General features: G+C 38.0%; 1 protein-coding gene across 7 annotated transcripts in view; it reads right to left on the bottom strand.

Moving 5' to 3' along the window:
- ABCC9 (ATP binding cassette subfamily C member 9) overlaps positions 1–27,840 on the bottom strand; it is a 164,455-nt gene that overhangs the window by 116,388 nt on the left and 20,227 nt on the right. For 6 of the 7 annotated variants that reach the window (XM_037845658.1, XM_037845659.1, XM_037845657.1 and 3 more), the window contains 3 exons: positions 7,698–7,819; positions 1,730–1,896; positions 464–706 (listed from right to left, as the gene is read on the bottom strand). In XM_037845658.1, coding sequence (XP_037701586.1) covers positions 464–706; positions 1,730–1,896; positions 7,698–7,819 — 532 coding nt within the window. The remainder of the gene's footprint in view (positions 1–463; positions 707–1,729; positions 1,897–7,697; positions 7,820–27,840) is intronic. The other variant, XM_037845662.1, reaches the window with a different exon arrangement.

Here is a 27,840-nt window from a genome sequence, read left to right as displayed (position 1 = left end):
CCCCTTTATTTAATTTAGGATTCCAAGTAAGAAATACAGAATCTATTTTAATCAATAATTTAAAGCTTTTAATTTATTAAAGTGCTTATTAATGCAAGTGATCTATTTTACCTTTATATTTAAAAAATGACAAGAAACTTGAGGAAAGTCTTAACACTTGTAAAACTTGCATTAATTATTAATATTACATGGTAACAAGCATTGGATATATATGGCCACAGAACCTAATTCTCATCCATCCTTCATAATGTACTGATGGGCAACGAAAGCAACATAACCATATTTCATTGGCTCTTCCCGTCTTTTCTCAGTAGCTCATTTACCATGGCTCAAAATTACTGGGAAAGATGAATGGAGGAAATCTGTCCATCCTTAACTATAAACATTTTTTAAGCTTTGTGCCTTTATATTTAATAGAGCCATTCTCAACAACTATGGACATGGACAACAAATACTAAATTACCTTTTGTTCTTCATATGCATCTTTCAGGCAAACATAATTCGTTACTGCCCTCATTGCTATTGGTAATTTTCCAATTGCCTTCAGATCAATAGGCTTTTTATGAGCTGATATGATAAGTGTGTTCATCCACCAGTATGTTGCTTTCGACAGTAAATTCACAAATGGTTGAAGAAATCTCACACCAAGATCCTGAAGGTCTTCAGGAGGCTTTACTTTCTGAGGATTCATGAAGAATACGTATCTCTATGACAGGAAAATTCCACAGAATAAAAATTAACCCAATTCTTCATTCATGTATTTCAAATAAAAAATTTTTAACCTTTTTTAAATTTTCAATACAGGGAACCCAAATTCATATTTTAATATCTCCTTCCATCATTCTCTGAAATATTCTTTTGAATATCTTCCTTTTGTTGCGACTAGATTAACATCAAGTGCCAGAATTTCACGTTTAATTCACTTGGGACCAATTCTAAAAAAACAATTATCCTTTTAAAAGACAATTATTAAGAATAATCAACCTTTCTTCATATCCTATGATAGGATCTAAAGGAGGATTTTTACAGTATCTTTACTTTAAATGCATTATCAATACCATCACTGAATCACACTCGGTTAATGTATGATTTCGATGATATTAAACTATTCCCCAATATTCACTGCAGTACATATACTGCCACTCAGAGCAAATTCGAAGTGCTCTGATAGGAAAATGAATATTGGAAAATCACTCACCAGTAACTCATTTAACATATAACTCAAATAACTGACACCATCCTTCTAACCATCCATTAAGTACATTAGATTTGTAATCACAAGACCAAGCATGAGTCTTGACCATCTTAGTTTGGACACAGCTTAACTTCTCTCTACAGAAGTTTTTTCATCAGTGAATTGGGTAAACTGGAGTACATTATCTTCTCTTCAGTTCTAAATTTTTGGGACATGGTATTTTGCTTGACCCAGGTATATGGGAAACAATCACAGATAATGAAATGTCCTGATGAGAGTAAATTCATCTATAATATGAACTGAGCACCTAGCAAGCATTCAATCGATATTTATGAATAAATAGATTCTGGGGTTACATTGAAATTTCAGGAAAATTAAGGTCCTGAAGCTTTGTGGTTAGATCTTTTTATTTGCATAAAGAGATCACACACACGTGTTCAACCCCTTATATACTAATGATTTCTGGCTGACTATAATCTTTACAAACTGTGGTCTTGAATCTCAGTAATTAAACAGAAATCACTTGATACCTACTCGGACCCGAATGACATTGATCTCCACAGCCATGAGGAGTCCATTCAAGATGACCATTATGCCTGTGATGCAGAAACGCAGGTTGGACACCCCCAAGCCAAACTGCCAGTACTTGACCAATTTTATGGTCTTTGTAATAAAGGCCATTACCCAATACAGAAACAGAGCTGGAAAAATAAAAAGCAAAAGGAAGATTATGAGATATGTCCCTCATATGGATAAAACTCAAAAAACTATGCTGAGAGAAAGAAACCTTATACAAAAGAGTTTATACTGTATCATTCAATCTACAGGAAGTTCCAGAATTGGCAAAACTAGCCTGTAGTGTAAAAATGTCAAAATCAATGCTGTCCTAATAGAGTGAAGATGAGGATTGACTGGGAAGTAACACAAGAAAACTTCCATGGCTGATAGTATTGTTCTATATAGTGATAGGTGTTTGGGATATACAAGTATATGTAACTGGCAAATTAAGGTTTTTGTATTTCATGGATATAAATTTTATCTCACAAAAGAACCATAAAAAAGTACTGAACTCCAGTTATTATATACATGAAGTATACTAATGTCTACAACTTACTTTGAAATGCATCAAAAACTAAGAAGGATTAATAGATGGTGTGCTGGTTTGAGTGTATTGTGTCCCCCAAATGCCATTATCTTTGTGGTCTTGTGTGGGGCAGAAGTTTTGGTGCTGGTTGGATTTGCTTGGAATGTGCCCCACCCAGCTGTGGGAGATGATTCTGATGAGATGTTCCCATGGAGGCGTGGCCCCGCCCATTTGGGGTGGGCCTTGATCGGTGGAGCTATATAAATGAGCTGACTCAGGGGGAGGAAACGAGTGCAGCTGGGAGTGATGTTTTGAAAAGAAGCAAGCTTGCTAGAAAGGAACATCCTGGGAGAAAGCCGTTTTGAGGCCAGAGCTTTGGAGCAGATGCCAGCTGCTTTCCAAGCTAGCAGAGGTTTTCTGGATGCCATTCGCCATCCTCCGGTGAAGGTACCCGATTGCTGAGGTGTTACCTTGGACGCTTTGTGGCCTTAAGACTGTAACTGTGTAGTGAAATAAACCCCCGTTTTATAAAAGCCTATCCATCTCTGGTGTTTTGCATTCTGCAGCATTAGCAAACTAGAACAGATGGTTAGAAGGATGGAAAGATGTAGATATGTGATAAAGCAAATAAAGTAAAATTTAAATTGATAATCTAGGTAGGGATCAAGACATTGCAGGACTCCATCCCCCCATAGAAGCTTTGAACAACAAGCAAGATTTGACAGAATCCTCTTTCTCAAAGCTCAAGAAAACAGTTAAAGGATTGCAGTAACAGGAAAAGTGCCAAATCAAGAAACACACAATTTAAAAGCAGATCTCCTGGTGCCTGGCTGACCCCTCCCTCACTGCTCACAGGCTCAGTGCATGTGATCCCTGGTCCCAATTCCAGAGGAAGCAGCATACCTTCATACACACACGAGAACATGTATATCTGGCCCAATCTGTCCAGTGGTGGCCTAAGCAACTCACTGTCCAGAACTTGCCATGTGTGTAGAAGGCAGCTACAGAGCTCTCTTACAGAATGTTAAGTAGCCAAGTTGCAGCTGCCCAGGGCAAGGTTTGCTGTCTCTAGGACATACACTGCAGTGCCAGAGACCATGAAGAAACTTTCCTAGGAAAGATGAGCCACTCTATTGTGTACAGAAGGGCATTCCTAGGACAGCTCTTAGGCTTTGGCCTGGAGCTATTCTCTAAACTCGTTGTGTGAATAAGCCCTGAAGGAAAGCATTGGCATGGGTCAATCTGCAAATACTGCAAAAGGTGTTTTCTTATTCTTCTCCTCCTCCTCCTCTTTCTCTTCCTCCTCCTCCTTTTTTGTTAGAACCTGCCATTAAAGGAAAGCTCTGTAATAAAAATAGCTGGATACAAGCTTAAGGAATAGATGACTCAGTCTAAATTCTGACAATAACACATTAAAATATTAAAATATCTAGGTTTCAACAAAAGACTACAACACACAAAGAAATAGGAAGTGATGGCCCAAGCAAAAGAGAAGAAGATTAATGCATTAGAAACCATCAGTGAGGAGGATCAGACCTAGAACATACCAAAGACTTTAAAAACTGGTCCTAAATACACTCAAAAAGCTAAAGGAAAATACTGATAACGAACTAAAGGAAACTGGGAAAATTACAGATGAAACACAAAGAGAATATCAATAGAGGGATGGAAATTATAAAAAGGAAACAAAGAGAGCTGAAGACCACAGCATCAGAAACTAAAACTTTCAACAGCAAAGAGGAATAGGCAGAAGAGTCAATGAACCTGTAGATAAGACAATGAAATCATCCGGTCTGAGGAGCAGAAAGAAGAAAAAATGAAGGAAAGTGAACAGAGCTTGAGAAACCTATGGGACACCACTAAGCATACCAATATATGTATTGTGAGAATCCCAGAAGGAAAGAGAGAAAGGGGCAGAGAGGCAATTCAGAGAAATGATGGCTGAAAACTTCCCAAATTAAACAAAACAGACACGAACATACACATGCAAGATGCTCAACAAATACCAAACAGGATAAACCCAAGAACACTCATGCCAAGGTATTTATAATCAAATGTTTGAATGCCAAAGATAAAGAGAGGATTCTGAAAGCTACCAGAGAGAAGTAACACATCATGTACAAGGGAGCCTCTATATGATTAAGTGCTGCTTTCTCCCTGGAAACCATGGAGGCATGAAGGCAGTGGGGTGACATACTTCAAACTGCCTAAAGAAAAAAACTGCCAACCAAGAATTCTATATCCAGCAAAATTGTATTTCAAAAATGAGGGAGAGATTAAGACAGTCCCAGATAAACAAAAGCTGAGGTAATCTATCATCAATAGACCAGTCCTATAAGAGAGGCTAGAGAGTTCTGCAGGTTGAAATGAAAGAACAAAAGACAGTAGATAAAAGCTGCATGAATAAATAATGATCTCTGTTAAGGATAATAACAGGAGTAAACAAATTCCAGTAGCAGTGTATTTGGCTTGTAACTCCACTTTTTACTTCCTACAAGATCTGAAAGGCAAATACATAAAATGCAAAGATAAATCAGTGGTTTGGGGTTCATAATGTATAAGCATGTAATCTGTGACAAGAACAACATAAAGGTAGAGGGATGGAGGGATTAGGAACATAGTTTGTGAATACTACTGAAGTTAAGTTTGTACCATAGCAACAAGATTGTTTCAGACTGAGGATGTTAAATTTATGCCCTGTGGTAACTACAAAGAACATACCAGAGAATAAGCAAGTGCTCAGAGACAGTAAGTAGAGTATAGGTTGCCAGGCCCGTGGGATAGGGGGGATGAGAAGTAAATGAAAATGGGTCTAGATTTCTGTTTAGTAAGATAGGAATGTTTTAGTAATGGAAGGTGATAAGGGTACTGCAATATTGTCAATGTGATTAATCCCACTGATGTATTCTTGGGAGTGGCTGAGATGGGAAAGTTTATGTTGTATATATGTTCCTACAAGAAAAAATATATAGAAAGAGCAACAAAAGAGACAGTGACAACTAAAGGCAATACATGATCCTGGATGGGATTTAACAAGGGAGGAGAGAAGGCTAGAAAGGATGTTATTGGGACATATGAGCATACTGAAATATGATTGTAAGCTTTAAATCAATGTTAAATTTCTTCAACTTGATAACTGCACTTAAGGTGGATACATAAGTGATTATCTTTGTTCTTAGGAAATGTACAGCAGTATTAAGTGTTCAAGGAACATGATGTATACAACCTATACTAAAGTGTTCAGAAAAATGGATTGACAAATAGACGAATTACAGAGTTACAGATTGATGAATAGATAGGTAGAATGATTTGACAAATGTAGCAAAAGGTTAGACTGGTGGATGAGGTTATCTGAGATGTCGGGTATGTTGGAGTTCTCTGTATGTGGTTTGTATTATTTTTGTAATTGTCCTCTAAGTTTGAAAGTATATAAAAATTCAAAAGCCTAACATTTTTTAAATGGATGGATAAAAGGATGGAAAGATGTAGATACATAAAAGCAAATACGGTAAAATGTCAATTGGAGAATCAAGGTGGGGTTTTATATGGTTATTCACACAATTCTTTCAACTTTTCTATACGTTTAGTAATTTTCATAATAAAATAGTGAGACAATAGTTTTGTGATCTTAAAATAAGAAATGATATTTTTCCAGGTCCAAATGTCCTCTCCTAATAAGAAAATCAGACTATCTTTTCCTTCAAATAGCATTTCCTCGTAATATTATCAAATTATACCTTCTGACTTAAATCTACATAAAAAGTATAGCCAGATTCTGATTACATTTCCTTCAAAATATTAGTGAAATCTCATTTCCTTTATACTTAAATCTTATAACTTTTAAATCATCATCTGTTTTCCAGTAACTTGTATGTAGCTTATAAAATTCCTCATGTCATTTTTTCTTGCTGTTGCCTGTTAGAAATTTCCATTTTTGGCATCTTCATCTAAAGATTTCTGTGATAACATTTGCCTGCCATTTTGCACTGAATAGTTTTCCATTAACATAATTTAGACTTTGTCAGGCCTTTTAAATTAATACTTAAACCTGTCTACTTTTTTTAGATTGTTTTTTGCCTAATATAGAATTAAATTATCAGTATTTTAACCCATTCGTTTTAAATTAAAACATCCTCTGGTCAAAGAAAAAGGCTAAAAAGCTATTTGTGTGGATTAGCTATTTCTTATCCTAATTCCTATTATCAATAATTTCTTTTTCATCATAATACTGACAACAAAATGAAATCTATGAACCTTAAAAATTGCAGATGTTCAACCACTGAATTGTATACTCAAAAAGGGATTAAAAGGGAAATTTTAGGTTGTATAAGTTACCACACATACACATACAAAATCCATAGAATTGTGCAATATACAGCGTGGACACCAACGTAAACGGTAGGCTAAAGTTAAACCCATAATTTTAATAACATTGTTTTACAAGTGTAACAAAGGTAACACGCTATTGAAAAATGTTAATAGGGAAAACTGTTTGGGGTGGGGGGGGATACATGGGAACTCTGTTTTTTCTGCATGATGTTTCTGTAAACCTACAACTGCTCTAAAAAAAAAAATAGAAAAGAAAAAATTGTAGGTGTTCACTCACACAGACACACAGTTCTACCTAAAACTTCAGGAGACTCAAGGTCCTGGGATACTATCCATGTTCCATCTTCTATACCCTCATCTCAGCTCTCTTCATGAAACTGCACACCCAGGCATAGAATAGATGGGTCAGAGCATTTAATATAACAAATTGAGATGACTGTATTAATTCTGCCTATGTGAGAGAGAAAATTAGCAACCCTTTAGAGTCTCTGATTTCCACAGCACAAGGAAGCAAGAGGGCCTTAATGACACACTTGGGCCGGGTGAAGATGTGATGGGCTGTGCTCTGTGGGCAGCTGCTTCACAGAAGAGCACATTTTTCAGCTTGCTACGAAGAACCTTCTGCTTCCGAGAGACCCCTGCTACCCAGGCAGAAGTCCCAGGACGAGTATGGCACTCCCACAGCAGCAGCTAAGGGACTGGACCTCTGGGGAAAGCCTCAGGTCTCCAAGCCAGAGGCAGACACACATGGAAACGGAGACTGCACGTTCCTTACAAGAGCTCTGTTTCTTAGAGCACAGCTTCTGCAAGCCAGAGGGGAGCACATGTCCTCCTCTTTCTCCCCACCACACTCCGACACTCCACAAGGACCATTTGTGGAGAACGGATTCCAGGAGGGAATGCAGTTTTCAGAGCATAGAGTAACTCAGTTTATCTTCATCCCCACATTTAGTAGGCAATTACAGATGAATTAACTAATGTGTATTCACCACACTTCCCACTCCCAACTGACTCTAATAGTATTTACCATGAGGAAAAACAAAACAGAACAAAACAGAGGTTTTCAGGAAAAAACTTGGTCTTACTTACCTAAAAGTAATTTGGGAAAATTTGAAGTTTCGATATTATGATAATATACTATGGATGTCGTAGTGGCAACAAACCCCATCACTGCTGGCATGAACAGGTGGAGATGCCGTGACGCCCGCCGTCTACAGAAAATGGTGCAGTGTCAGTGGCTAAAGATGATGGTTTCAGATAGTTTCTCATTTTGTTTCCATTTATCCATCACTACTCTTTCTTAGAAATAAGATGTTTAAAATGGAGAATATACTAGTAGTTGCTAACACAATAGAAAAAAGACTATATTGGGAGACACAATTCAGCTGAAAAGATTTAGCCTAATGTGGAGGGCTGTGTAAATACAGCAAAACAATACCTTAAAATGCTTACAACAAAAACAAATATACAAGTGACAACATCAACACGGCAGCCTAAGACATCCCCTGAAAAAACCTCCCCAGAAATTCAGGGAATGATAGGACAAATTCTGCTTGCTTAGAACTCTGGAGGACATTAGAGACTGGAGAAGGACTCCAAAAATGCTGAATCAAAGAAAAAAAAATATCAGGTGGGAAACTTCCATACTGGACCTGTTGGTCCTCTTCCCTCCCCCACACTCAGTGGCTCAGAGGCAGTGACCCAGACCCTTCCCACTTCCCACAGACTATAGAGGCACTCACAGCAGCGAGTGAGAACCCCACACACATCCAGGCACAGGGACCAAGGGCAGAACACAAGCTGCTGAGGAGTGCTGCATACAAAAGGACCCCCAGGGAGAAAGAAAAACAAAGGAGACCATGGTAGAAAGGTTGGCAAGTGTTGTATTCACTCAATCCAGTGTCAGCTGGCTGGACCACCTAAATGCAAAACAAACTTTTCTGAAGTGACCCGTCTTTCTGAATTGACCCTTTCTGTCTGTCTGGGGTGGGTTACTCTAATGGGGAAGAAACTGGAGCCAGAAATGCCTTACAGAGTAAAAAAAAAAAAAACGAGGGAGGAAAAACAGGTTAAACTGAACTTCTCTAAGATGGGAGAGTCCCAGAACTGCAGACCGTAAGGAAAATGGAATAATGAGAGTAAGAGAGAAAATTTAAAAAAATCATAGGAGCTGGGGAGAAAATTCTGCACAAAAACAAACAGAACTGATCGAGATTCTAAGAGACAGAACACAGAGGAAAGGAAACTTTCTCTGGGAGGTGAAACAATTACACAAAAGTGCAATCTTAAAATTTGTACTGCATATCCAGGGCAAGAATCGGGTGAAGAACAGCTGAAAATATCTGACCACTTAAACATGGGCTAATCCAAAGATCTAAAATAAGTTGGACAAAGCATCAAAGAAGAGCCTTAACACAAAGTCAATCAAAAATAAAACCCTAGACAAGAGGGAGAAACTGGCCATCAGAGTCAACTCATCAAAATAATCAGATGTTTAAACATCAGCAAAAAATTACAAGCCATCTTAAGAAACAGGAAGATATGACTCAGTCAAGGGAACAAATTAAAACTTCAGAGGAGTTTGGGACAGAACTTGGAGCAATGAATAAAAGAAGTTCAAACAAATCTCCTAAATGAATTCAAGGAGATGAAGGCAAGTATACACAAGGGCAACCACAAGTATATTAAGAAGATAATGTGTGAGCATAAAGAATTTGGAAGTTTAAAGAGAAACAAAATGGAAATTATGGCAAAATAATAGAGATTAAAATACCCTAGAGGCATACAATAGATTTGAACAGGCAGAAGAAAGAATCAGTAAACTAGAGGACAGAACAATCAAAATCATACAGTCAGATAAACAGAGAAAAGAAGAGAAAAAATTGAGCAGTGTCTCAGGGATCCAGTTACAGCATGAAGTGTACAAACACACACATTGTGGGTATCCCAGAAGGAGAAGAGAAGGGAAATGGGAGAAAAAGAATATCAGAGGAAATAACAGCCCAAAATTTCCCAACACTTCTGAAAGACATAAATACACATGTACAAGAAACACAATGTAATCCAAACAGAATAAATCCTAATAGACCTACTCCCAGACACATACTAATCACAATGTCAAATGCCAAAGATAAAGAGAGAGTTCTGAAAGCAGCAAGAGAGAAGTGATTCACCCATATCAGGGATCCTCAATAACACTAGGTACTGATTTCTTATGAGAAAACATGGAGGCAAGAAAGCCATGGTATGATATATTTAAGGTACTGAAAAAGGAAAAATTGCCAGCACAAAATTCTTTATCCAGAAAAACCTTCAAAAATGAGGGGAAGTTTAAAATATTCACAGATAAACACACACTGAGTTTCAACAAAAGACCTGCCTACAAGAATTACTAAAGAGAGTTCTGCAGATTGAAAGGAAAAGACAGGAGAGAGTTAGCTTGGAGTACTGTGAAGAAATGCAGATTATCAGTAAAGGTAATGGTAACTAAAAAGGCAAATGCAATAGTACTGTAACCTCAACATAGAACACTACTCTTTAATTCCTATCAGTATCAGAACACAATTGAACAAGAAAAAAAGCACACTTCTTTTATTGAACATGCAAAATATAAAGTGGTAAAGTGGAAAAAAACAATGTAAAGAGGAGAAACAGAAGGATATGGAAACCGAAAATGTGTATGCTATTGAAGCTAAGTGGTACCTTTCAAATTAGTAGGTTATAGATGTAGGTTGTATAATACAAATGGCAGAGTAACCACAAAGAAAATATTTTAAAGATATGCAGAAAGAGAAATGAAAAAGGGATCAGTCAGATACATCACAAAACATCAACAATACATAAAAGGCGGTTAGTCGCAACAAAAGAAAAGTGAGACAAAAGAAAGGATATGACATATAAAAACTAAAGGACAAAATGGCTGAAGTAAGTACTGCCTTTACAGTAATACCATTGAATGTTAACGGATTAAACTCCCCATTCAAAAGACACTTTGCTGGACTGGATAAAAAAGCATGATCTACCTACATGTTGTTTACAAGCCATTCACCTTAGATCCAAAGACACAAATATGTTGAAAGAAAGGTTGGAGAAGAGGTATTCCATGCAAACAGAAACCAAAACAGGTGCTGGGATAGCTATACCAATATCAGACAAAATAGATTTTAAGTCAAAAGCTATTATAATAGACAAAGAAACACTATATATTAATAAAAGGTGTACTTCACAAAGAAGAATAAAAATCACAAATATTTATTCATCTAACCACGGTGTCCCAAAATACATGAGGCAAATACTGGTAAAACTGAAGGGAGAAATAATAATTGGAGACTTCAAAACACCACTCTCATCAATAGACAGAACAACTAGAAAGAAGATTCATAAGGGAAACAGAGAACTTGTATAATATGATAAATGAACTAAACTGAACACACATACAGAGAACACTACACCACAAAACAGCAGGATACATATTATTCTCATATGAACATGGATCACTTTCCAGGATAGACCACATGTTGGGTCACAAAACAAGGCTCAATAAATATTAAAAGATTGAAATCATACAAAGCACTTTCTCTAACCATGAGGGAATGAAGCTGGAAATCAATAACAGATAGAGAACTGGAAAATCCACAAATATAAGGAAGTTAAATAACAAACACTTAAACAATCACTGGGTCAAAGAAGAAATTTCAAGGGAAATCAGTAAATATCTTCAGATGAATGAAAACGAGAACAGCACATATCAAAACTTATGGGAAGGAGGAAAGGCAGTGCTGAGATGGAAATTTATGGCCCTAACCCCTTACATTAAAAAAGAAGAAAGAGCTCAAAACAAGACCTAACTGCAACCTGGAGGATCTAGAAAAAAGAACAGCAAACTAATCCCGCAAACAAGCAGAAAGATAGAAATAACAAATATTTGAGCATAAATAAATAAAATTGAGAATAAAAAAGTCACAAAGCAATAACAAAACCAACAGTTGGTTCTTTGAAAAGATCAACGAAATTGACAAACCCTTAACCAGGCTGGTAATGAAAAAAAAAGAAAAGAAAAGATGAAAAAAAAAAAAAATCAGAAATGGGAGGGGTGGTAACTCCAACAGAAATAGAAACAATCAAAGGGGATACTATGAACAACTGTTTACAACAACTTAAGACAACCTAGATGAAATGAACAAATTCCTAAAAACACTGGAACAACCCACACAGACTCAAGAAGAAATTAAAGACCTCAAGAGACCCATTACAAGTAAAGAGATTGAATAAGTCATCAAAAACTTCTAAACACAGAAAAGCCCAAAACCAATACGGCTTCATAGGTGAATTCTTCCAATCATTCGAAGAAGAATTAATACTAATACTGCTCAAATTCTTCCAAAAACATAGAAGAGGAGGGAACACTACATAACTCATTCTGAGGCCAACATCACCCTAATACCAAAGACAGACGACACTACAAGAAAAGAAAATTACATACCAATTTCTCTTAGGAAAATAGATGTAAAAATTTTCAACAAAATACTTGTAAATCGAATCCAACAGCACACTGAAAGAATTATACATTATGATCAAGTGGGTTTTATTCCAGGTACACAAGGGTGATTCAACATAAGAAAATCACATTAACAAACAGAAGGGAAAAAAATACACGATTATCCCAATTAATGCAGAAAAGGGATTTGACAAAATCCAGTATCCTTTCTTGATAAAAACACTTTGAAAGACAGGAATAGAAGGAAACTTCCTCAACATGATAAAGTGAATATATGAAAAACCCACAGTAAACATCATACTCAATGGTGAAAGACTGAAATGTTTCCCTCTATGTTCCAGTTTGCTAATTCTGCTGGAACGCAAAACACCAGAAATGGATTGGCTTTTATAAAAGGGGGTTTATGTAGTTACACAGCTACAGTATTAAGCCCATAAAATGTCCAAGGTAACACATCAGCAATCAGGTACCTTCACTGGAGGATGGCCAATGGTGTCCAGAAAACCTCTGTTAGCCAGGAAGGCATGTGGCTGACGTATGCTCCAAAGTTCTGGTTGCAAAATGGCTTTCTCCCTAGGTTCCTCTCTAGGCTGCAGTTCCTCAAAAATGTCACTCTTGGTTGCACTTGGGGTATTCATTCTCTCTTAGCTTCTCTAGAGCAAGAGTCTGCTTTCAACGGCCGTCTTCAAACTGTCTCTCATCTGCAGCCCCTGTGCTTTCTTCAAAGTGTCCCTCTTGGCTGTTGCTCCTCTTCAAAATGTCACTCACAGCTGCACTCAGTTCCTTCTGTTTGTCAGCTCATTTATTAGGCTCCAGTGATTTAACTTCGATCCACCCTGAAAGGGTGGACCAACACCTCCATGGAAATTATCCAATCAGAGTCATCACCCACAGTTGGGTGGGGCACATCTCCATGGAAACACTCAAAGAACTACAAACTAATCAACACTGATACCTCTGCCCACACAAGATTACATCAAAGATAATGGAGTTGTGGGGGACATAATACATTCAAACTGGCACATTCCACCCCTGGACCCCAAAATGACATTATCTTTCCATATACAAAATGCATTCACCCCATCACAATATCACAAAAACATAAATCATTTCAGTAACATTAGATAAGTACAAAATTCCATCAAAATCAATTACAGGCATGGTCAGTCCTAAGGCATAATTCTCCTTTAGCTGTGGATCTGTGAACTTAGAACAAATTATGTGCTTCCAATATACAAAGGAGGGACATTCATAGGATAAACATTCCCATTGCCATAAGGAGAAACAATAAGGAAAACAGGGTTAAGAGGACCAAAACAGTTCCTAAAACCTGCAGGACAAACTCCATTACATTTCAAAGTCTGAGAGTCATTTACAGAACAACATTGCATCCTTGGGGCTTGAGAGAGCAGGATTCTAACCCTTCCTAAGGGCCTTTTTGGCAGCCCTTTCCTCTCCAAATGCTGGGGTGAGTTCTCCAACACATCCACACATTGGGGATACCACCTTCTTGGCCCCACACTCCTCAAACATCGGGGCAGCTCCCAGATTCCCTTCCATCTCCGGGGCACATGCTCAACCCCTTCAGAACAGTGTGGTGGCAGCCAGGCTCTCCCCAATTCCCTGGGAATGTGCTCCACCCTCTTTGCGGCTTGGGGTGGCAGGACATTTCCTGAGCATCGAGGCGGAAGGCCCGCCCTTGACCTCCAGGGCAAACTCACCCTTTCCATGCATGTGGGCTGCTCTGTGCTCCCAGCCCAAGACCTCTTGACTCCAGACCTCAACCTCCATAGCTGTCTTTGAAGAAATTTTTCCTTCAGTTTGTCCCTTGTCTGTCTCCTCCAGTCCAGACTGGCAATGGCTCTGTCTATAAAGATCTCGCAAAAATTCTGTTGGCTTCGCATGAAGCACACAGGGGTCAAAGCCATCAGACAATAGGACTTCCCACAAATCCTTTCTGCTTAACTCCTTTTCCAATCTTGGCTTGTACTGAAATGGCTGCTGAGTTCCATATCTGGTTGCATCCTCATGTTGGGCTGTAGCTTCTGGGGTTTTCCCCACAGGAAGTTCAGAATTTTTCAGGCCACCAATTTCTGGTTTCTCTGAAACCAAGAGTTCACTTCTCAGCTTACCTCTGTCCGCTCGCATTTTACTATAAGCTGCAAGGAGAAGCCAGGGTACATCCTCCACATGTAGCCTGGAGATCTCCTCAGCTAAGTATTCCAGGTTGTCACTTTCAAATTCTTCCTTCCATCTGACACCAGGACTCAATTTTGCCAAATTCTCTGCCACTTTAAAACAAGGATCACCTTTCTTCCAATTCACAACAACACATTCATCATCTCTGTTCAAGGCCTCATCAGAAGTATCTTTAGAGTCCATATTTCCACAAACAGTCTCTTCAAAGCAGTTTAGGTCTTTTCTGTCAAGGTCCTCACAATTCTTCCGGAATCTTCCCCTTATCCATTTAAAAAGCGATTCCAACATGTTTGGTATTTGCAAACACAGCAGCACCAGCACCCCGCTTCTCTGGTACCAAAATCTGTTCGGGTTTGGTAATGCTGCTGGAATTCAAAACACCAGAAATGGATTGGCTTTTATAAAACGGGGTTTATGTGGTTACACAGCTACAGTATTAAGCCCATAAAGTGTCCAAGGTAACACACTAACAATCAGGTACCTTCACTGGAGGATGGCCAATGGTGTCCAGAAAACCACTGTTAGCCAGGAAGGCACGTGGCTGGCGTCTGCTCCAAAGTTCTGGTTTCAAAATGGCTTTCTCCCAGGATGTTCCTCTCTAGGCTGCAGTTCCTCAAAAATGTCACTCTTGTTGCACTTGGGGTATCTGTCCTCTCTTAGCTCCTCCGGAGCAAGAGTCTGTTTTCAACGGCCGTCTTCAAACTGTCTCTCATCTGCAGCCCCTGTGCTTTCTTCAAAGCGTCCCTCTTGGCTGTTGCTCCTCTTCAAAATGTCACTCACAGCTGCACTCAGTTCCTTCTGTTTGTCAGCTTATTTATATGGCTCCTGTGATTTAATTTAGATCCACCTTAAAAGGGTGGGCCAACACCTCCATGGAAATTATCCAATGAGAGTCATCACCCACAACTGGGTGGGGCACATCTCCATGGAAACACTCAAAGAATTACAATCTAATCAACACTGATACCTCTGCCCACACAAGATTACATCAAAGATAATGGAGTTTGGGGGGACATAATACATTCAAACCAGCGCACTCTAATATCCGGAACAAGACAAGGATGCCCACTGTCACCACTGTTATTCTACATTGAACTGGATATTCTAGCCAAAGAAGTTAGGCAAGAAAAAGAAATAAAAGGCATCCAAGTTGGAAAGGAAGAAATAAAACTTTCCCTATTTGCAGATGACTTGATCCTACACAGAGATCTCTAGAGCTCTGAAAAACCACCAACAAAATATTAGGGCTAATCAACAAACTCAGCAAAGTGGCTGGGTACAAGATCAACACACAAAAATCAGTAGTGTTTCTATACACTAATAATGAACAATCTGAAAAGGAAGGCAAGAAAAAAAATCTATTTACAATAGCAACTAAAAGAATCAAACCAAGGGATAAATCTAACCAAGGATGTAAAGGACTTGTACACAGAAAACTACAAAACTATTTCCTAAAAGAAATCAAAGAAGACCTAAATAAATAGAAGGACATTCTGTGTTCATGGACTGGAAGACTAAATACTGTTAAGATGTTAATTCTGGGACTTCTGGAAAATGGCAGTTAGGAGAGACAGGGCAAAAAACACATCCATGAAAAATACTAGATAAAAGCCAGAAAGTCACCCAGAACACCAGTTCCAGCGATGCACCAGCTGGACAAAATCTGCTAAATCCACAGGGACCGTGCACTTGGTGAAACCCAGAGTCTGCGTTCTGGAATGAGTGAGTAAGCCTGCTGAATATCCTGCAGCCATGCTGCAGTGTGGGGAAACCATGGGTTGGTGTTTGGAGTCAGACTAGTTCTTTTATAAAAACCCAAAAGTGGATGCGGATATGGTAGTGAGAACCGCACAGTGAAGCGCAGCAGGAAAAGAATCTCCGCAACCTGTGGGTTCGCCTCAATATCTAGTGTGGATAATAGCCTTTTGCATACCCGCTGCTAATTGTCTTGCAGCAAGGAAGGCAGAGGTTAGCCAAAGGGGGGAAAAACACACACCCCTTACAGCCATCTTCCCAGTGGGCTGGGAACGCTCCTGCCCGGTGCCAGCGCCACAGCCCAGAGCCATACCAAAAAACCCAGTACCGCGGGAAGTGTTTCTAGCATCACGTGCACACGCCACAATATCAGGCATGGACAATAGCCTTTTGCAAACCCATAGCTAATTTTCCCAGAGCTAGGAAGGCAGAGCTGTGCAGAAAGGGGGAAATTAATGTGTCCCATACAGCCATCCTTTCAGCAGGGTGGGAACATCCCTACATGGCCTGGCGGCCCAGAACTTCCCTTGAGGGTCAGCGCACACTTGTGATGTAGCACAGCCTTCCCTCAGCAGAGGCCCTAGGAGGGCACAGCTTGGAAGATGGACCCACTCAAAGCCCCAGGAACCATATGCCAATATCAAAGACTTGTGGGTCAGCAGCAGAGACAATTTGCAGCAAGACTGAACTGAAGGTTTAGACTCTTGCAACAGCCTTAAATCTCCAGGAAAACCTGGGAGGTTTGATTATTAAACTCGCCCTCCCTCCCTAACCACTCAGATACATGCCCCACATTCAGGGTGGACAGCACCAACTACACACACAAACTTGGTGCACCAATTGGACCCCACAAGAATCAGGCCCCCCGAGGACGCCACCTGCTGGTTAGAGAAAGTGTATGCCACTAAGTTGTAGATCTCACAAATTAGAGATAAATATTTGAATTAGCCTACATTTCCTAAAAGAACCCTATCAAGTTAAGCAAATGCTAAGAGGCCAAAAACAACAGAAAATTTTAAAGCATATAAAAAAACCAGACAATATGGATAACCCAAACCCAAACACCCAAATCAAAAGCTCAGAGGAGATATAGTACTTGGAGCAATTAATCACAGAAATAAAGACAAACAATGAGAGCATGGCACAGGATACAAAAGGACATGAAGAAGACCCTAGAAGAACATAAAGAAGAAATTGCAAGAGTAAATAAAAAAGTAGATGATCTTATGGAAATGAAAGAAAGTGTAGACCGAATTAAAAGGTTCTGGATATTCATAGTACAAGACTAAAGGAAGCTAAACAACAAATCAGCGACTTGGAGGATGACAAAACAGAAAATTAAAGAACAAAAGAAAGAATGCGGAAAAAATTGAAGAAATCGAAATGGATCTCAGGGATAAGATAGATAAAATAAAATATCCAAATATAAGACTTATTGGTGTCCCAGAAGGGGAAGAGAAGGGTAAAGGTCTAGAAAGAGTTTTCAAAGAAATTGTTGGGGACAACTTCCCAAATCTTCTACACAACATAAATACACAAAGCATAAATGTCCAGTGAACTCCAAACAGAATAAACCCAAATAAACCCACTCCGAGACACATTCTGATCAGACTGTCAAATACTGAAGAGAAGGAGCAAGTATGAAAGCAGCAAGAGAAAAGCAATTCACCACTTAAAAAGGAAACAGCATAAGACTAAGTAGTGACTACTCAGAAGCCACCATGGAGGCAAGAAGGCAGTGGCAGGACATATTTAAAATTCTGAGAAAGAAAAATTTCCAACCAAGAATACTTTATCCAGCAAAGCTCTCCTTCAAATTTGAGGGACAGCTTCAATTTTTCACAGACAAACAAATGCTGAGAGAATTTGCTAACAGGAGACCTACCCTACATGAGATACTAAAGGGAGCCCTACTGACAGAGAAACAAGGAAAGGAGGGAGAGACATGGAGAAAGGTTCAGTAATAAAGAGATTCAATATTGGTTCATTAAAGGACATTAAGAGAGAGAGGGAAAAAATATATCTGAAAAACATAAACCAAAGGATTGGATGGCTGATTCAAGAAATGCTTTCACAGTAATAACACTGAATGTAAATGGATTGAACTCCCTAATTAAAAGATATAGATTGGCAGAATGGACCAAAAAAAAATGAATCATCAATATGTTGCATACAAGAGACTCATCTTAGACACAGGGATAGAAAGAAACTGAAAGTGAAAGGATGGAAAAAAATATTTCATTCAAGCTACAGCCAAAAGAAAGCAGGAGTAGCAATATTAATCCCAGATAAAACAGATCTCAAATGCAAGGATGTTATGAGAGACAAAGAAGGCCACTACATACTAATAAAAGGGGCAATTCAACAAGAAGAAATAACTATCATAAATGTTTATGCACCCAATCAAGGTGCCACAAAATACATGAGAGAAACACTGGCAAAACTAAAGGAAGCAATGGATGTTTCCACAATAATTGTGGAATTCTATCTCTCCTATAGATAGATCAACCAGACAGAAGACCAATAAGGAAACTGAAAAAACAATTGGATAAATGAATTTGATTTAACAGACGTATAGAATTTTACATCCCAAATCACCAGGATACACATTCTTCTCTAGTGCTCACGGAACTTTCTCCAGAATAGATCATATACTGGGACATAAAACAAGCCTCAATAAATTTAAAAAAAAAGAAATTATACAAAGCACATTCTCTGAACACAATAGAATACAATTAGATATCAATAACCATCAGAGACTTAGAAAATTCACAAGTACCTGGAGGTTAAACAACATGCTCCTAAACAATCAGTGGGTTAAAGAAGAAATAGCAAAAGAAATTGCTAAATATATAGAAACTAATGAAAATGAGAACACAACATATCAAAACCTATGGGAAGCAGCAAAAGCAGTACTGAGGGGGGAGTTTATAGCCCTAAATGCATACATCAAAAAGGAAGAGCTAAAATCAAAGAACTAATGGAGCAACTGATGAAGCTAGAAAATGAACAGCAAACTAATCCTATACCAAGTAGAAGAAAATAGCAAGGATTAAAGCAGAAATAAATGACACAGAGAACAAAAAAACAATAGGGAGAATGAATAACACCACGAGTTGGTTCTTGGAGAAGATCAACAAGATTGTCAAGCCCCTAGCTAGACTGACAAAATCAAAAAGAGAGAAGACCCATATGAACAAAATATTGAATGAGAAAGGTGACATTACTGAGGATCCCAAAGAAATTAAAAAATTTATAAGAGGGTACTACGAACAACTGTATGCCAACAAACTGGATAATGTAGAGGAAATGGACAATTTCCGGGAAACATATGAACAACCTAGACTAACCAGAGAAGAAATAGAAGACCTCAACCAACCCATCACAAGCAAAGAGATCCAATCAGTCATCAAAAAACTTCCCACAAATAAATGCCCAGGGCCAGATGGCTTCACAGGGGAATTCTACCAAACTTTCCAAAAAGAAATGACACCAATCTTACTTAAACTCTTTCAAAATGTTGAAGAAAATGGAACACTACCTAACAAATTTTGTGACGCTAACATCAATCTAATACCAAACTAGGCAAAGATGCCACAAAAAAAGGAAAACTACAGGCCTATCTCCCTAATGAACATAAATGCAAAAATTCTCAACAAAATACTTGCAAATAGAATCCAAACCCACATTAAAAAAATCATATGCCATGACCAAGTGGGGTTCATTCTAGGCATGCAAGGATGGTTCAACATAAAATCAATCAATGTATTACAACACATTAACAAATGAAGAGAGAAAAATCAAATGATCATCTCAATAGATGCTGAAGAAGCATTCAACAAAATCCAATATCCCTTTTTGATAAAAACACTTCAAAAGGTAGGAATTGAAGGAAACTTCCTCAATATGATAAAGAGCATATATGAGAAACCCACAGCCAGCATAGTACTCAGTGGTGAGAGACTGAAAGCCTTCCCTCTAAGATCAGGAATGAGACAAGGATGCCCACTATCACCACTGTTGAATATTCAACATTGTCCTAGAAGTGCTAGCCAGGGCAATCTGGCAAGACAAAGAAATAAAAGGCATCCAAATTGGAAAGGAAGAAGTAAAACTGTCATTATTTGCAGATGATATGATCTTACATTTGGAAAACCCTGAGAAATCAACAATACAGCTACTAGACCTAATAAACAAATTTAGCAAAGTAGCAGGATACAAGATTAATGCACATAAATCAGTAATGTTTCCATATGCTAGAAATGAACAAACTGAAGAGACACTCAAGAAAAAGATGCCATTTTCAATAGCAACTAAAAAAATTAAGTACCTAGGAATAAACTTAACCAAAGATGTAAAAGACCTATACAAAGAAAACTTACATAACTCTACTAAAAGAAATAGAAAGGGACTTTAAAAGATGGAAAAATATTCCATATTCATGGATAGGAAGGCTAAATGTCATTAAGATGTCAATTCTACCCAAACTCATCTACAGACTCAATGCAATCCCAATCAAAATTCCAACAACCTACTTTGAAGACTTGGAAAAGCTACTTATCAAATTTATTTGGAAAGGGAAGATGCCTCAAATTGCTAAAGACACTAAAAAAGAAAAACAAAGTTGGAGGACTTACACTCCCTGACTTTGAAGCTTATTATAAAGCCACAGTAGTCAAAACAGCATGGTACTGGCACAAAGATAGACATATAGATCAATGGAATCGAATTGAGAATTCGGAGATAGACCCTCATATCTATGGCCGACTGATCTTTGATAAGGCCCCCAAAGTCACTGAACTGAGTCATAATGGTCTTTTCAACAAATGGGGCTGGGAGAGTTGGATATCCATATCCAAAAGAATGAAAGAGGACCCCTACCTCACCCCCTACACAAAAATTAACTCAAAATGGATGAAAGATCTCAATATAAAAGAAAGTACCATAAAACTCCTAGAAGATAATGTAGGAAAACATCTTCAAGACCTTGTATTAGGCGGCCACTTCCTAGACTTTACACCCAAAGCACAAGCAACAAAAGATAAAATAGATAAATGGGAACTCCTCAAGCTTAAAAGTTTCTGCACCTCAAAGGAATTTCTCAAAAAGGTAAAGAGGCAGCCAACTCAATGGGAAAAAATTTTGGGAAACCATGTATCTGACAAAAGACTGATATCTTGCATATATAAAGAAATCCTACGACTCAACGACAATAGTACAAACAGCGCAATTATAAAATGGGCAAAAGATACGAAAAGACAGTTCTCTGAAGGGGAAATACAAGTGGTCATGAAACACATGAAAAAATGTTCAGCTTCACTAGCTATTAGAAAGGTGCAAATGAAGACCATAACGAGATACCATCTCACACCAATTAGAATGGCTGCCATTAAACAAACAGGAAACTACAAATGCTGGAGAGGATGTGGAGAAATTGGAACTCATATTCATTGATGATGGGACTGCATAATGGTTCAGCAACTCTGGAAGACAGTCTGGCAGTTCCTTAGAAAACTAGATATAGAGTTACCCTTTGATGCAGCAATTTCATTTCTCAGTATATACCCGGAAGATCTAAAAGCAGTGGCACAAACAGATATCTGCACACCAATGTTCACAGCAGCATTATTCACAATTGCCAAGAGATGGAAACAACCCAAATGTCCTTCAACAGATGAGTGGATAAATAAAATGTGGTATATACACATGATGGAATACTACACAGCAGTAAGAAGGAACGAAGTTGTGAAACATATGACAACATGGATGAACCTTGAAGACATAATGCTGAGCAAAATAAGCCAGGCACAAAAAGAGAAATATTATATGCTACCACTTAAGTGAACATAGCTGGGGGAGAATGCAGGGGTTTTGGGCTTCCCCACCTCAATGTTTGGTGATGGGCTCACAGACACTGGGGACTGGTGGTTTAATGGGCTGAGCCCTCAATCATGGGACTTGCCCTTGGAAGACTGTTACTACAAAGGAGAGGCTAGGCCTGCTTATAATTGTGCCTAAGTGTCCCCTCCTGAACGCCTTTGTTACTCAGATGTGGCCCTCTCTCTCTAGCTAAGCCAACTTGGCAGGTGAAAACACTGCCCTCCCCCCATGTGGGATCTGACACCCAGGGGTGTAAATCCCCCTGGCAACATGGAATATGTCTCCCAGGGGGGAATCTGGACCTGGCATCGTGGGATAGAGAACATCTTCTTGACCAAAAGGGGGATGTGAAATGAAATAAGTTTCAATGGCTGAGAGATTCCAAAAGGGGCTGAGAGGTCACTCTGGTGGGCACTCTTAACACTCAATATAGACAACTCTTTTTAGGTTCTAAGAAATTGGAATAGGTAGCAGTGAATACCTGAAACTATCAAACTACAACACAGATTCCGTGTATCTTGAAGACGATTGTATAACAATGTAGCTTATGAGGGGTGACAATGTGATTGGGAAAGCATGTGGATCACACTCTCCTTTGTCCAGTGTATGGATTGATGAGTAGAAAAACGGGCAAAAAAAAAAAAGGCACCCAGTGTTCTTTTTACTTTAATTGTTCTTTTTCACTTTAATTTTTATTCTTATTACTTTTGTGTGTGTGGTAATGAAAATGTTCAAAAATTAAGTTTGGTGATGGATGCACAACTATATGGTGATTCTGTGAACAAATGATTGTACACTTTGTATGACTGCATGGTATGTGAATATACCTCAATAAAATTGAATTATTAGAAAAAAAGATGTTAATTCTAACCAAATATTTACAGTTTCAATGCAATCCCAATCAAAATTCCAGCAGCCTTCTTTGCAAAAATGAAAAAGCCAATTATCAAATTTATTTTGAAGGGCAAGGGCCCCCAAATAGCCGAAAACATCTTTGAAAAGAAGAACAAAGTTGGAAGACTTACACTTCCATACTATAAAGCATATTAGAAACTACAGTGGTCAAAACAGCTTGGTATTTGCATAAGAAATTATATTGAGAGTTCAGAAACAGACCTTCACATCTATGGCCAATTGATTTTTGACAAGGCTGCCAAGTCCACACAATTGGGAAAAATAATCTATTCAGCAGCCAGGAGAATTTGAAATCCATATGCAAAAGAATTAAAGAGGACCTCTAGCTCACACCATATACAAAAATTAACTCAAAATGGATCAAAGTCCTTATTATAAGAACCAGGACCATAAAACTCTTAGAAGAAAATACAGGAAGCCTCCTCAGGATCTTGTTTTAGGCAATGGTTTCTTAGACTTTATACCCAAAGCACAAGCAACAAAAGAAAAAAAATAGATAAATGTGACCTCATCAAAATTAAAAACATATGCACATCAAAAGACTTTGTCAAAATAGTAAAAAGACAACCTCAATAAGAGAAAATATTTGGAAACCACATATCTAATAATATTCAGAATATATAAACAAATCCTACAACTCAACAATAAAAAGACAAACAACCTAATTTAAAAATGGGCAAGACTTGAATAGACATTTCTCCAAAGAAGAAATACAAATGGCTGAAAGCACATGAAAAGATGCGCAACATCCCTAGCTATTAGGGCAACGCAAATCAAAACCATAATGAGAGATCATTTCTCACCCACATTAAAAAAAATAAAAAAACAGAAAACTACAAGTGTTGGAGAGTATGTGGAGAAACAGGAACACTCATTGACTGCTGGTAGCAACATAAAAATGGCTCAGCTGCTAGGAAGACAGTCTGGCAGTTTCTCAAGAAGCTAAGTATAGAATTACCATATAACCCAACAATCCCACTACTAGCTATATACCCAGATGACATATTATCCAGCTGTAAATAGGAATGAAGTTCTGATACATATGACAACCTGGATGAACCTTGAGGACATTTTGCTGAGTGAAATATGCCAGACACAAACAGATAGTATGACCTCACTGATACCAACTAATAATAATAAGCAAACTCACAGAGTTATAATCTAGAATATAGGTTACCAGAGGATAGGGTTAGAGAAAGGGGAGCAGATGCCTAAATTGTACATAATTTCTATTTAGGTTAATGGTAAAGGTGGGGAAATGAAGAGTGAAGATGGTAGCACATTATTGTGAGTAATTAACAGCACTAACTTATATGGGTGAATGTGGTTAAAAAGGGCAACATTAGGTCATGTATGTTACTAGAATAAAAATTAAAAGATAAAACATAGGACTGTTTAACACAGTGAATTCTAGTGTAGATGATGAACTACAGTTAACAGTACACATATAAGAATGTTCTTTCATGAATTACAACAAATTTATGACTCTAATACAAGGTGTTTATAATATGGTGGTATATGGGAAAATATATCTAATATAAACTATGGATGATAGTTAATAGGACTATCTTAATAATTTTTCAAGTATAACAAAGGCAACTACTGTTTAAAAAAAATAGTGCAATTACAAAAAAGCGCTATCATCAATTATAACAAACGTTCCCCACCAACACAAAGTGTTGCTGATTGGGTGGTGTAAGGGAATCCTGTATTTTATGCATGTTTGTTCTATAAACCCAAAAGTTCTTGAATAAAAGATTTAAAAAATAAATCAATAGGGAAATGACATTTTATTTAATGATATTAGGAAAACTATTTGGAAAAAAGAAATGAAACTAAAAATCCAGATTGATTGAAGACTTAAACATGAAACCTAAAAATACAGAACACATATGCAGATGAATGTTCACTGATCATAGGAGGGGGGGAGAAAAATTTCTCAGCATATAAACAATGGAAGTCAAATAGAGACCTGACTCCCATAAAGCAAAAAGCTTCAGTGTGTCCAAACAAAAAATGAAACCAAATTAAATGACAAAAGACAAACTCTGAAAAGTATTCATGTCTAATGTCAGACAGGAAATTATCATCCTTAGTATTTGAAGAGCCTGTTATGGATTGACTCATGTCCCCACAAAAGACTGTTCAAGTCCTAACCTGGGGTCCAATGGATGTGAACTCATTTGTAAACAGGAACTTCAAAGATCCTATTATGATGAGGCCAAACCAAATCAGGGTGGGCCTTAATCCAGCATGACTGCAGTCCTTAAAAGTAGAGGAGTAGGAGTGAAGAAGAGACAGAAGGAAATAGATGGCCATGGGAGGGAGGCAGAGACTGAGGTACAGATCGCTGGCAAGCCACCACCAGAATGCCACAGACTTTCAGAGAAAGCATGGCTGCCAACACTTTGATGTTGGATGTCTAGTCTCCAAATCTTGGTGAAAATAAATTTGTTATTTAATACAAAAAAAAAAAAAAAAGCCCACAAATATATATAACTACTCCCATACTGAAAGGCAGAACTGCTGAAATAATTTAATAACTAAAGCAAGTAAGAAGCAATGACCATGAAATCTAATGAATGTGAAAAATACAATTATTCCTTTGGCAGCTTTCCTAAAAATTGTGGTCTTCAGTGATTTCCCCATCTTCATTAATTTATCCAACACATACATATTTCTTGGTACAGACACCGCATTAGGGTTAGGGATGCAGCCATGAACAAGACCACATGTCTGTAGTCATGAAGTCTACAGTGTGTTGGGACAACCAGCAGCAAAGAGGAATCTATAACATGTGGGAGCATACAGAGGCAGTGTTTAAGACAGAGAAAGCTTTATGAAGGAACTGAATTTTAAACTGAGACCTTAAGAATGAGAACCTACTACCTAGAGGAAGGAAAGAGGGGAGAGTGTTCCAGGACAGGGTCCAGCACGTGCAAAGGCCATTGGACGAGCTGGAAGTAAGACATGGTCAAGGATATCACAAGCAATTCAGTATGGCTGCAAGGCCAAGCTTCATGCTGAGGGCAGCAAAGAGCTTCCAGCGGATCACAGACATGACAGGGTCAGAGCCACATGGTAGGTAGGCCTCAATTCCATTTGCACAACCAATACCACATAGTAAAGCCTCTGACATTCCTCACATTACTTAAATATATTAGTATAGAAATGGTTTAGTTCAAGACTAGGGGGAAGGGGGCATTTGGGAAAGTCATTTCAGAAGCTGCATAGTTGACAGTGGGAAATGAAATATAAAATGAGTCCACCAGTCAGAAAAGTGGTGGAAGGGCATTTTAAAGGGAGGGAACAGAATGGAAAACACACAGGAGCATGAAACAATGTAATGTATTCAAACTTGCAAGCAGTTAAATATCCTTAAAATAGAAAAGTTCAGGTAAGATTTATCATGAATGGCTTTGTATAATAAGGAGACAGAATCAGATCTTGTGGAAAACGGAAATACTTTAAATTGTTAAGGAGCATGGTCAGATTTGGGTTTTAAACAAATCACTGACAATAACCTGTTTAATGAATTTGATGATCAGTATATGGGTTTGTGTGGGAGGAGAGAAAGTGGAAGGAAGAAAAGCAGTTAGAAAATGATTGGTATAGTTCACATGAGAGAGGATCAAGGCCTGACTTAAGCTTTGGCAGCAGTAAAGTGGAGGAATTAATAAAGTTGTAAAAGATTAATTGTTAAAAATGGAGAAGACTTTAACAGTGTTAGGGTGTAAAGATGATGGAGGAGTAGAGAATAATCCCAGGGAGCCTGGATGGACAGTGGTATGGCTGAATGAGAAATTTAGAGGAAGAGGAGATTGGGGATAGGAAGTTTCAGTAGGACTGTGTGGATCGTGAAGGTGCCTAATAAAAATGCAGAGGCAGTTGTCTAATAGGCAGTTGTATATAGAGATTTGGAACATATGATAAAGTTTGGAATCATTAACATAGACATGGTAATGAAAACTCAAAAGTACTATGTAGCATAAAAGCTGACTTAAAAACTACCTGTAACCTCCCAGAAATAGCTCAAAATGGTCAAACAGAAAAAGTAGGAAATAAATATTTCATCAGTATAGAAATTTGGGAATGCTTCTAATACTCTCTGATATGTGAATCAAAGAAAGATTTTAAAAAAACACTTCATAAATATTTAGAAAATTTTTTAAAATGAGTACATTATTTATAAAGTCTATAAAATGTGGTCAAAACCATACCCAGAATTTATAACCTAAACACATTCAATAAGAAATAATTATAATAAATGAATTACATAGTTAATTCAAGAATTTAGAAAAAGAATGACAAAACCTCAGTAAGAGACACAATAATAAAGAATTAATAGAGATAGCAGCTAAGGGAAGGTTTTATGTCTACAGTGACATTTCTTTATTAGGAATTGTACATGTCTGTAAACCAAGCTAGTATATTTCTTAGGATTGCTATTGTCTTGTTAGTGATCTAGTTACAAAGATGCCTAGGTTGTGTGTGGTGTCCCAAGCCTGTTATTAGCACTGCTATTTTTAGAGTATGATTTATAGACCCTCATGGTAGGAGCACATCTATCCCATTACGGCAGAAAATCTTTAGTCAGAAAATTAGGAAGAAAATCAAGAAAGGATTGTATCTTAGAGTACAAAAGAATACTTTTTAAAAGAGAGAAAAGAATTTAAAAAAATAGCCTGGAGCGATTATTTCCCACCCTGATCAAAAGGGCAAAGTGAGAAGCTTCAGGGCTCCATCCTGACACAGGCTTTGAACAACCAGCAAGAACTAGAAGAAACATCTTTCTCAAAGCTCCAGAAAATGTTTAAAGGACTGCAATAACAGGGCAAGTGCTGAATCAAGTAAAAGGACACTTAAAAGCTGTAGGCTCTCATGATGCCACAGCTGGCCCCTCCCCCACCCCCGCTGGTCAGCATGGAGCCAGGCCACACTCCCAGTGTGCAGTTCAGGAAGGAGCAGAGAAACCCTTATGGATAT

The sequence above is a fragment of the Choloepus didactylus genome, chromosome 8 (genome assembly GCF_015220235.1).
Source record: "Choloepus didactylus isolate mChoDid1 chromosome 8, mChoDid1.pri, whole genome shotgun sequence".
Classification (NCBI taxonomy): Eukaryota; Metazoa; Chordata; class Mammalia; order Pilosa; family Megalonychidae; genus Choloepus; species Choloepus didactylus.
Note: the sequence above shows the minus strand (reverse complement) of the source record. Positions and strands in the feature narration are given on the sequence as shown.